This window comes from Taudactylus pleione, unplaced genomic scaffold (genome assembly GCF_031769625.1).
Source record: "Taudactylus pleione unplaced genomic scaffold, aTauple2 ptg001472l, whole genome shotgun sequence".
NCBI lineage: Eukaryota > Metazoa > Chordata > Amphibia > Anura > Myobatrachidae > Taudactylus > Taudactylus pleione.
This window is the reverse complement of record NW_028285870.1, coordinates 381,911-394,324: the sequence shown is the minus strand read 5'-3', so window position 1 is coordinate 394,324 and position 12,414 is coordinate 381,911. Positions and strand designations below refer to the sequence as shown.

The window sequence follows — 12,414 nt, the reverse complement described above, 5'->3', positions numbered from 1 at the left end:
GGTGACTGCTGGGAATGGGACATTATACAGGGAATGTGTCTGGCTGATGACTGGAGAGGTGACTGGTGGGAATGGGACATTATACAGTAACACCAGGGGATGTGTCTGGGTGATGACTGGAGAGGTGACTGCTAGGAATGGGACATTATACAGTAACACCAGGAGATGTGTCTGGGTGATGACTGGGGAGGTGACTGCTGGGAATGGGACATTATACAGTAACACCGGGGGATGTGTCTGGGTGATGACTGGAGAGGTGACTGCGGGAAATGGGACATTATACAGTAACACCGGGGGATGTGTCTGGGTGATGATTGGAGACGTGACTGCGGGGAATGGGACATTATACAGTAACACCGGGGGATGTGTCTGGGTGATGACTGGAGAGGTGACTGCTGAGAATGGGACATTATACAGTAACACCGGGGGATGTGTCTGGATGATGAATGAAGAGGAGACTGCTGGGAATTGGACATTATACAGTAACACCGGGGAATGTGTCTGGGTGATGACTGGAGAGGTGATTGCTGGCAATGGGACATTATACAGTAACACCAGGAGATGTGTCTGGGTGAGGACTGGAGAGGTGACTGCTGGGAATAGGACATTATACAGTAACACCAGGTGATGTGTCTGGGTGATGACTGGAGAGGTGATTGCTGGGAATGGGACATTATACAGTAACACCAGGGGATGTGTCTGGGTGATGACTGGAGAGGTGACTGCTGGGAATGGGACATTAAACAGTAACACCAGGAGATGTGTCTGGGTGATGACTGGGGAGGTGACTGTTGGGAATGGGACATTATACAGGGAATGTGTGTGGGTGATGACTGGAGAGGTGACTGCTGGGAATGGGACATTATACAGTAACACCGGGGGATGTGTCTGGGTGATGACTGGAGAGGTGATTGCTGGGAATGGGACATTATACAGTAACACCGGGGGATGTGTCTGGGTGATGACTGGAGAGGAGACTGCTGGGAATGGGACATTATACAGTAACACCAGGGGATGTGTCTGGGTGATGAATGGAGAGGTGACTGCTGGGAATGGGACATTATACAGTAACACCAGGGGATGTGTCTGGGTGATGACTGGAGAGGTGACTGCTGGGAATGGGACATTATACAGTAACACCAGGAGATGTGTCTGGGTGATGACTGGGGAGGTGACTGCTGGGAATGGGACATTATACAGGGAATGTGTCTGGGTGATGACTGGAGAGGTGACTGCTGGGAATGGGACATTATACAGTAACACCGGGGGATGTGTCTGGGTGATGACTGGAGAGGTGATTGCTGGGAATGGGACATTATACAGTAACACCGGGGGATGTGTCTGGGAGATGACTGGAGAGGAGACTGCTGGGAATGGGACATTATACAGTAACACCGGGGGATGTGTCTGGGTGATGACTGGAGAGGTGATTGCTGGGAATGGGACATTATACAGTAACACCAGGGGATGTGTCTGGGTGATGAATGGAGAGGTGACTGATGGGAATGGGACATTATACAGTAACACCAGGAGACGTGTCTGGGTGATGACTGGGGAGGTGACTGCTGGGAATGGGACATTATACAGTAACACCAGGGAATGTGACTGGGTGATGACTGGAGAGGTGATTGCTGGGAATGGGACATTATACAGTAACACCAGGGGATGTGTCTGGGTGATGACTGGAGAGGAGACTGCTGGGAATGGGACATTATACAGTAACACCAGGGGATGTGTCTGGGTGATGAATGGAGAGGTGACTGCTGGGAATGGGACATTATACAGTAACACCAGAAGATGTGTCTTGGTGAGGACTGGAGAGGTGACTGCTGGGAATGGGACATTATACAGCAACACCAGGTGATGTGTCTGGGTGATGACTGGAGAGGTGACTGCTGGGAATGGGACATTATACAGTAACACCAGGGGATGACTGGAGAGGTGACTGCTTTGAATGGGACATTATACAGTAACACCAGGGGATGTGTCTGGGTGATGACTGGAGAGGTGACTGCTCGGAATGGGACATTATACGGTAACACCAGGGGATGTGTCTGGGTGATGACTGGAGAGGTGATTGCTGGGAATGGGACATTATACAGTAACACCAGGGGATGTGTCTGGGTGATGAATGGAGAGGTGACTGCTGGGAATGGGACATTATACAGTAACACCAGGGGATGTGTCTGGGTGATAACTGGAGAGGTGACTGCTGGGAATGGGACATTATACAGTAACACCAGGGGATGTGTCTGGGTGATGACTGGAGAGGTGACTGCTGGGAATAGGACATTATACAGTAACACCAGGGGATGTGTCTGGGTGATGACTGGAGAGGTGACTGCTGGGAATGGGACATTATGCAGTAACACCAGGTGATCTGTCTGGGTGATGACTGTATCAATGTGTGTGTCAGGTTCCTATAAGGTGTTGGGATGTCATTGTCTATTTCTCCATGGAGGAGGGGAGTATATGAAGGAACAAAGGTCTGTAACAGAAATACCCCAGAGAGATGTCCCCGTCCTCTTTATTCACAGGATTGTAAAGAGGAGAATCACTGGCTACCACAGGGGCATTAGGTAGATGGGGCTTAGGTTCTCACCATATAGCAAAATACAAAGTGACTTACTATTTCAGTGCTCCATGGCAGTCCACACAAAAGGTTATGTCTATAATGAGCTTTCTCCACGTCACATGTTTCTTTCCCTGTCTAGGTCAGCTGGTGGTGTGTGTAGTTTCTGTAACATAGGTTTACCTCTCTCGTCGTTCCCAGCTGTAACATAGGTTTATCTAACTCATCTGATCTGTACACTGTATCCATAGGAAATCAAACACAAGCCAGGATTGGACATAGTATCAGCAGGTTGGGGGGGGGCAGACCAGAAGCAGGTCGTCAAACACCAGCTGGGATCTGTACACTGTATCAGCAGAAGGAGCAGAAGCATGTAGTCAAACACAAGTAGGGAGCGAATACTGTATCTCCTAGCATTGTGTGCAAGAATAGCTTGGATAGCACTAGCAATCACCTAGCATCAGCTGCTAGGTCTGCCCCTGCTATACAGTGTCAGGGTGCAGATCCAATGTCATTGGAACTTGCAAACAATTCACACATGCACAGACGAACTTCCACTATGCTGGAGATTTGTGCTGCACCAGTTACACTTCCTCTCAGCCAGCAACTTTCTTACCAGCTTCTCATACTGCCCAATTGGTATAGTTTACTCAAAACATAGGTAACACATTCTGACATCGGAAGAGGTGGAACCACATTGTATACAATCCTAGTGTGTTTTTATTAACCTTGCTTTAGCTAAGTTAGAAGGAACTTAATTGTGTAGTGTGTGCGGGTAGGGGGGTGCAGGGTAACGGCGGTAGTGTGTGTGTGTGTGTGGGGTGCAGGGTAACGGCGGTAGTGTGTGGGGGGAGGGGGGTGCTGGGTAGCGGTGGTAGTGTGTGTGCGGGGAGGGGGTGCAGGGTAGCGGTGGTAGTATGTGGGTATGGGGGTGCACTATAACGGTGGTAGTGTGTGTGGGGAGGGGTGTGCAGGGTAACGGCGGTAGTGCGTGGGGGGTGCAGGGTAACGGTGGTAGTGTGTGGGGAGGGGGGTGCACTATAACGGTGGTAGTGTGTGGGGGGAGGGGGGTGCAGGGCAACGGTGGTAGTGTGTGGGGAGGGGGGTGCAGGGTAACAGCGGTAGTGTAGTGTGTGGGGGGTGCAGGGTAACGGCGGTAGTGTGTGGGAGGGTAGCGGTGGTAGTGTAGTGTGTGGGGAGGGGGGTTGCAGGGTAACGGCGGTAGTGTTTGAGGGGAGGGACGTGCACTATAACGGTGGTAGTGTGTGTGCGGAGTGGGGTTGCAGGGTAACGGCAGTAGTGTGTGGGGGGAGGGGGTGCAGGGTAACGGCAGTAGTGTGTGGGGAGGGGTGTGTAGGGTAACGGTGGTAGTGTAGTGTGTGGGGGGAGAGGCGTGCACTATGACGGTGGTAGTGTGTGTGGGGAGGGGTGTGCAGGATAACGGCGGTAGTGTGTGGGGAGGGGTGTGCACTATAACGGTGGTAGTGTGTGGGGGGAGGGGCGTGCACTATAACGGTGGTAGTGTGTGGGGAGGGGGGTTGCAGGGTAACGGTGGTAGTAAAGTGTGTGTGGGAAGGGGTGTTGCAGGGTAACGGTGGTAGTGTGTGGAGGGAGGGGCGTGCTCTATATCGGTGGTAGTGTGTGTGGGGAGGGGGTTGCAGGGTAGCGGCGGTAGTGAAGTGTGTGGGGGGAGGGGGGTGCAGGGTAGCAGCGGTAGTGTAGTGTGTGGGGGGTGCACTATAACGGCAGTAGTGTAGTGTGTGGGGAGGGGGGTGCAGGGTAACGGTGGTAGTGTAGTGTGTGGGAGGAGGGGGGTGCAGGGTAACGGCGGTAGTGTAGTGTGTGGGAGGAGGGGGGTGCAGGGCAACGGCGGTAGTGTAGTGTGTGGGAGGAGGGGGGTGCAGGGTAACGGCGGTAGTGTGTGGGAGAAGGGGGTGCAGGGTAACGGTGGTAGTGTGTGTGGGGACGGGGGGTGTAGGGTAACGGTGGTAGTGTAGAGTGTGCGAGGAGGGGGGTGCAGGGTAACGGCGGTAGTGTGTGTGGGGACGGGGGGTGTAGGGTAGCAGCGCTAGTGTAGTGTGTGGGAGGAGGGGGGTGCAGGGCAACGGCGGTAGTGTAGTGTGTGGGAGGAGGGGGGTGCAGGATAACGGCGGTAGTGTGGGAGAAGGGGGTGCAGGGTAACGGTGGTAGTGTGTGTGGGGACGGGGGGTGTAGGGTAACGGTGGTAGTGTAGAGTGTGCGAGGAGGGGGGTGCAGGGTAACGGCGGTAGTGTGTGTGGGGACGGGGGGTGTAGGGTAGCAGCGCTAGTGTAGTGTGTGGGAGGAGGGAGGTGCAGGGTAACGGCGGTAGTGTAGTGTGTGGGAGGAGGGGGTGCAGGGTAACGGCGGTAGTGTGTGGGAGGAGGGGGTGCAGGGTAACGGTGGTAGTGTGTGTGGGAATGGGGGGTGTAGGGTAACGGTGGTAGTGTAGAGTGTGGGAGGAGGGGGGTGCAGGGTAACGGTGGTAGTGTGTGTGGGGACGGGGGGTGTAGGGTAACGGCGGTAGTGTAGAGTGTGGGAGGAGGGGGGTGCGGGGTAGCGGCGGTAGTGTGTGGGGGGACGGGGGGTGTAGGGTAACGGTGGTAGTGTAGAGTGTGGGAGGAGGGGGGTGCAGGGTAACGGCGGTAGTGTGTGTGGGGATGGGGGTGTAGGGTAGCAGCGCTAGTGTAATGTGTGGGAGGAGGGGGTGCAGGGTAATGGTGGTAGTGTGTGTGGGGACGGGGGGTGTAGGGTAACGGTGGTAGTGTAGAGTGTGGGAGGAGGGGGGTGCAGGGTAGCGGTGGTAGTGTAGTGTGTGGGAGGAGGGGGGTGCAGGGTAACGGCGGTAGTGTGTGGGAGGAGGGGGGTGCAGGGTAACGGCGGTAGTGTGTGTGGGGAGGGGGGGGCACTGTAACGGTGGTAGTGTGTGTGGGGAGGGGGGGGCACTGTAACGGCGGTAGTGTGTGTGGGGAGGGGGGCACTGTAACGGCGGTAGTGTGTGTGGGGAGGGGGGGTGCAGGATAGCGGCGGTAGTGTGGGCGGGGAGGCGGTGCAGGAGTAGTATGTACCTGTCCTGTGCCCGCCCGGTCCCTAGAAGCTGAAGAAGAAAGAGAACCGGAAGAAAAAGCAGCACTGCGGAAGGTGTTAGGGTACATCTCCTTCAGTACCGATCTAGGAAAATCTGCCTTGTTATTATTATTATAGCTGGCCAGCAGTAAGAAATGAACAAATACAACATTTTGTATTCAAGTCAGTTCTCTCAAAATTCCAGGAGCACTTCCTTAAAACATGCTTTATTATAGCAAACAGATTATATAGCGTTCTTGAAGCATAGCAATGTCCAATCAAAATCGATCATGAAACATAACGTGGTTCACAATATATTTTTCTCATATATAAATGTAACTTATTCACAAGATAATATTTCTTCTGTTCAACTAAGCCTTTGAAGCCAGTTTCCAGGTTTTCACAGCTCCACAGTTACTAAATAAAAATCTCACTTTCTTGTACAACGACCTAGAAAGTTCAAACTGTTGGTTTCCTGTGAGCTGCGGTCTTCTGTAACTTGTGACTTAAAATTCATTTCAAATAATTTAATTTTGTATCTGACATATCTGAAGTTTTGTTAAAGGGAAAATACACAATTGACAGATACATTTATTAATTCTTAAGAGTTATGCGTGTTAATCAATAATAATACGATTATAATGGACGCTTACAAAGTTGAGTAATTAAGCTAATTGGAAACTTTGAATTGCTTAATTAATCATCACGGGCTTGCTGTATGGCTTCCAAAGCAATTACCGACCATTTTTTCGAAAAATATGGATTTTAGGAAAAATTGGTCGTGCTGTGGCCGTGCTGCAGACAAAAAAAAAACCCTGTCGCTCAAAAATTCAAAAACACCCAAACCCAATTGAATATGTCCCTATGGCGTAGAGAGTGCTGAGCAGAAACACCAGCAAGAGTACGAGAACTTCTGGTTAATGTAAAGTGACCATGCTCCTGTCACCACACTCTGTACCTCATAGTATCCAGTGTCCCTCAGAGGACTGAGAGAGAAGGATTCATAATGCAAGTACAGAAATTCAATATTTCATTAAATTACCTGTGTGTGTCAAATACACTAATATTCTTCTGGCTAATCTGAATTAATGGAACAGAAATTACTAAAGTGTTATTTTATTATTTTGTGAGTTATTCAGAGTAAAGATCTGACTGATATGAAGACACAAGATACTGAGGGAGAAAAAGAGACGTATGTGACTATAAAGGCAGAAGATATAGAGAGAGAAGAGACCTATGTGACTGATATGAAATCAGAAGATATAGAGACAGGAGAAGAGACGTATGTGACTGACATGAAAGCAAAAGGTATAGAGAGAGAAGCAGAGACGTATGTGACTGATATGAAGGCAGAAGATATAGAGGGAGAAGAAGAGACGTATGTGACTGATATGAAGGCAGAAGATATAAAGGGAGAAGAAGAGACGTATGTGACTCATATGAAGGCAGAAGATATAGAAGGAGAAGAAGAGACATATGTGAGGGGTGATCAGCAGTGTAAGGAGGAGGAAATCCCTACAGATATCAGCACAGGTGAGTAATAAACACTTATTACAGAAGAGCATCAAATATTCTCTCCGTACACCATGATAACATAATGTTTAGTTTGATTTTAACCAGTGTTTTCTATGTGTAGAGTTTGTGTTCTCTCTGTTTTTGCATGGATTTGCTACCCCAGTTCATGAATATACTGTACTTCTATGTTAATAATTTAGTTAGTAGAATAATCTCTCTTTCTACGCCCTCGTCAGCCCCTATTATACTCCTGCTCTCCCCCTCGCGTCATGTCACTGTGTGTTAACAGCCCAGAGATCAGACCAGTCTCCTCCCCACACTCTCTGGTGTATCTCATACATCAGGAGCCATCAGCCCCTATTATACTCCTGCTCTCCCCCTCACATAATGTCACTGTGTGTTACCAGCCCAGAGATCTGACCAGTCTCCTCCCCACACTCTCTGGTATATCGCATACATCAGGAGCCATCAGCCCCTATTATACTCCTGCTCTCCCCCTCACATCATGTCACTGTGTGTTACCAGCCCAGAGATCTGACCAGTCTCCTCCACACACTCTCTGGTGTATCTCATACATCAGGAGCCATCAGCCCCTATTATACTCCTGCTCTCCCCCTCACATCATGTCACTGTGTGCTACCAGCCCAGAGATCTGACCAGTCTCCTCCACACACTCTCTGGTGTATCTCATACATTAGTGCAAGGGATGTAGCTATAATGATTAAATCACTGTGATGAAACCCAATGTGACATTATCCAAGATCCTGCCTTGTGCACTACCACTTGACAATACCCACTATGTTTTTTGAGTAATATGTGACTGACAGTGTATTGTATACTACCCATCACAATTAACACTTCACATAAATTCCACCTTGTCACACACACAGAGCTGTAACCACACACCTGTCATTGCACATTGGCTCCCTCCAGTCTCTGTGCTTGGATTCTCTGTACTGTTGTGCTTTATCTGCTGACCTGTCTCTGTATCCTGTTCTGCCCTTCTACTTTTTTCCTTTCTGCTGTTGCTCTTCTGTGCCCTCCAACACTCCCCTACCCTGTCCTGCCTCCCTCGCTCTATGCCCTGCGCCATTCCCCTACCCTGTCCTGCCTCCCTCGCTCTATGCCCTGCGCCATTCTCCTTCCCTGTCCTGCTGCCTCCCCCACTCTGTACCCTGCGCCATTCCCCTTCCCTGTCCTGCTACCTCCCCCGCTCTGTGCCCTGTGCTATTCCCCTACCCTGTCCTGCTGCCTCCCCCGCTCTGTGCCCTGCACCATTCCCCTTCCCTGTCCTGCCTCCCCCGCTCTGTGCCCCGTGCTATTCCCCTATCCTGTCCTGCTGCCTCCCAGACTCTGTGCCCTGCACCATTCCCCTACCCTGTCCTGCTGCCTCACCCGTTCTGTGCCCTGTTCCATACCCCTATCCTGTCCTGCCTCTCCCACTCTGTGCCCTGCGCTATTCCCCTACCCTGTCCTGCTGCCTCCCCCGCTCTGTACACTGCACCATTCCCCTACCCTGTTTTGCTGCTTCCCCCACTCTGAGCCCTGTGCCATTCCCCTACTGTATCCTGCTGCCTCCTCCACTCTGTGCCCTGGGCCATTCCCCTACCCTGTCCTGCTGCCTCCCACGCTCTGTACACTGCACCATTCCCCTACCCTGTCCTGCTGCTTCCCCCACTCTGTACACTGCACCATTCCCCTACCCTGTCCTGCTGCCTCCCCCGCTCTGTGCCCTGCACCATTCCCCTACCCTGTCCTGCTGCTTCCCCCACTCTGTGCCCTGGGCCATTCCCCTACCCTGTCCTGCTGCCTCCCCTGCTCTGTGCCCAGCACCATTCCCCTACCCTGTCCTGCTGCCTCCCCTGCTCTGCCCAGCACCATTCCCCTACCCTGTCCTGCTGCCTCCCCCACTCTGTGCCCTGCGCCATTCCCCTATCCTGTCCTGCTGCCTCCCCCGCTCTGTACACTGCACCATTCCCCTACCCTGTCCTGCTGCCTCCCCTGCTCTGTGCCCAGCACCATTCCCCTACCCTGTCCTGCTGCCTCCCCTGCTCTGTGCCCAGCACCATTCCCCTACCCTATCCTGCTGCCTCCCCCGCTCTGTGCCCTGCACCATTCCCCTACCCTGTCCTGCTGCCTCCCCCACTCTGTGCCCTGCGCCATTCCCCTATCCTGTCCTGCTGCCTCCCCCTCTCTGTACACTGCACCATTCCCCTACCCTGTCCTACTGCCTCCCCTGCTCTGTGCCCTGGGCCATTCTCCTACCCTGTCTTGCTGCCTCCCCCGCTCTGTGCCTCTGGGACTACTCTCCCTGAGGATGATCAGAGGACCATATAGAGGCTGTCTTTTCTACATATATATATCCACCTGGAGAACTTTCTGTAGTCTAGATGGGTATTGTGGTTCACAAACGTCACTGGCTAATGAGGCTTCCTACTCTGATGAGTAACATCCCCTAGCCATCATCACAAAGTCTGCATTTGGGGGGAGATATACATTGGTGATGTGCCATCTGCCTGTCCCTGGGGCTGGGTCTATGACAGGTGCTGATAATGTGCTTGTGCCATTTTATGCCAATATTTTATGTATTCAGTGAGATTCTTATTTGTTGTTGGTTCATTTGTAAATGTAATAATGTGGTCTTAGTTTGTACCTGCAAATGAAACATCAGATTAAACAGCTAAACCTCTTCATTCATAATAGTAACATTGTGGTGTAGTGGTTAGCATTGCCGCCTCACAGAATGGAGGTCATGAGTTTAATTCCCAACCCTGATGCTGTGTGGATTTAATATGGGTTTCCTCCAAAAATCATACTGGCAGATTAATTGGCTTCTGACTCAACTTAACCATAATGTGTGTGCAAGCAGATATGGGAGGGAATATAGATTGTAAGCTCCACTGGGGAAGGGACTGATGTGAAAGGCCAAATACTCTCTGTAAAGCGCTGTGTAATGTGTGTGTGCTATATAAAGAGCTGTTAATAATAATAATAATAATAATAACATTTTTGTATTTCCAGCAGATGGATGCACAAGCAGGAATGCCTTGGAGGGAGATCTCATCTTGTCTACAGATATTAAAATAGAAGATAACATCACACAGGAATCTCCAGGAGATAATCCCGTTACGCTAAATATACATCCAGTACCTCACAGTGCAGATATATCATCTGATTGTTATAATCATCAGGAATGTTCTCCTGCTACCTCAGCTTTCGTTACACATAGTGCAGCTCATGCGCCTGATAAAATATTTCCATGCTCAGAATGTGGGAAATGTTTTACAAAGAAGTCATTTCTAGTTACACATGAGAGAAGTCACACAGGTGAGAAACCATTTCCATGCTCTGAGTGTGGGAAATGTTTTACACAGAAATCAGATCTTGTTAGACATCAGAGAACTCACACAGGTGAGAAACCATTTCCATGCCCTAAGTGTGGGAAATGTTTTACGCAGAAATCAGTGCTAGTTACACATGAGAAATATCACACAGGGATGAAACCATTCCCATGCTCTGAATGTGGAAAATGTTTTAGAGATAAATCAGATCTTGTTATACATCAGAGAAGTCACACAGGTGAGAAGCCATTTCCATGCTCTGATTGTGGGAAATGTTTTACAGTGAAATCAAATCTTGTTACACATCAGAGAAGTCACATAGGTGAGAAACCATTTCCATGCCCTGAGTGTGGGAAATGTTTTAAACAGAAATCAGATCTTATTACACATCAGAGAAGTCACACAGGTGAGAAACTATTTCCATGCTCTGAGTGTGGGAAATGTTTTACACGGAAATCAGATTTTGTTAGACATCAGAGAAGTCACACAGGTGAGAAGCCATTTCCATGTTCTGAGTGTGGGAAATGTTTTACACAGAAATCAAATCTTGTTACACATCAGATTTCGCACAAGAGAAAAGCATTTCTATGAGCTGATAAAAAACAGGGCTGTAGCAGCACTCCAGTCACACAATATTTTAACAATTTAATTTTATAGATGAGCTGAGGTAATTTAGCGGGGTAGAGGGGTCAGTGGTGCAGTGTCTAGGTATATAAATAAGGGGCCACACAGCAGTTCTGCAGGTTAAATGAACATAATGAATCTCTGTCGGCATTCATGAATAAAAAAAATTAAAACCTAGCCCCCCTGGCTTTGCACTACCTTACTGCTTGACACCTAACTAACATGCAGCAAGTGTGCATATATAACAGTCTCTTTTGGTCCTCCCTGCCTCTTCCAGGTCTGGCCTCTAGGCACACTCTGCTCTATAACTGTCAGTCCCATTTAGATGGTCTCCTTTGGCAGCCTGACTGGTCTGCCTCATCAGCCCCACCTGGGATCTGTACACAAGGACCTAGACCTTCAAATAATGATGCACTGAATAAAGACGACATTATAAGTTGAGTCTGCTTTTTTGTTCTGATCTTGATTACGTGGGAGATAAAATAACTACAATTTGGTGGAAACATTATATACTGTACTATATTAATGTTGCCATCTCGGAGCTGGAAAAGAAGCAACTGTTAGTTCCAAAACATGCGCAACTCATAGGGCAGAGCTGTGGCTCCGTTCCAAGTACCAGCGTGAACGCCGCTGTCATTGTAACACTATAGACTTAAACATGTAAATGCTGTGGTCTCTATGCATGAAACGTGCTAATTTCCAACCGCAGATCTTTGTGGAATGTACAAATTAATAATAATTAGTGTCATAATGATTCCCAATTTTTTTAAAGAAGAATCCGATTAATAGTTATGTTTTAATTATGTTAATTTCCTGATATCAAATATATGGTATGTATGGATGTTTATTGATGGGTGACTATCATATTTTCACACTCAGAGTCAAAATAATCCTCAATCACTTTAAAGAGGGAACAAATTAAAAGTTATATTGTAATTATGTAATTCCTGATATCAGTTATATCAATTAATTTATTATAAAAGAGTGCCCCACAAAGGAATCACTTACTGCTCATTGCAAATTCAACAGATTTTCTGGTGCAGAAAATACCTAATCAGAGCCTTCTCATGCTAAGGTACTAATGAGGTTGCAGCAATTGACTAAACAAACTAGGTTTGCAATAGGAAAAACAATATACAAAGATAATAGTCTGCGCTACCTTTAAATATGTTCTAAAAAGATGAATTAAAAATAGGAATATAAATCAAATTGAATCAGTTGTAAAGATAAGTCTGTTTAAAATTTAATTGTCTACCTAATATAAATAAAATTATTGCA

General features: G+C 48.8%; 1 protein-coding gene across 2 annotated transcripts; it reads left to right on the top strand.

The window, feature by feature from the left end:
- The first annotated feature begins 6,285 nt into the window (after positions 1-6,285).
- LOC148442534 (uncharacterized) lies at positions 6,286-11,577 on the top strand. Of its 2 annotated transcripts, none has more exons than XM_088463852.1 (2): positions 6,286-7,189; positions 10,196-11,577. In XM_088463852.1, exons 1-2 carry the CDS (start codon positions 6,814-6,816, stop codon positions 11,101-11,103), a joined length of 1,284 nt encoding a protein of 427 aa, XP_088319978.1. In that variant the 5' UTR covers positions 6,286-6,813; the 3' UTR covers positions 11,104-11,577. The 2 variants fall into 2 exon arrangements, with proteins under 2 accessions (XP_088319978.1, XP_088319977.1); XM_088463851.1 differs by having other exon boundaries at positions 10,193-11,577.
- Positions 11,578-12,414: the final 837 nt, after the last annotated feature.

Coding starts and splice junctions, on each gene's coding strand:
- LOC148442534 (XM_088463851.1), top strand. CDS start 6,814: ATGAAGACACAAGATACTGAGGGAGAAAAAGAGACGTATGTGACTATA. Junction 7,190..10,192: donor CCCTACAGATATCAGCACAG/GTGAGTAATAAA, acceptor TTGTATTTCCAG/CAGATGGATGCACAAGCAGG.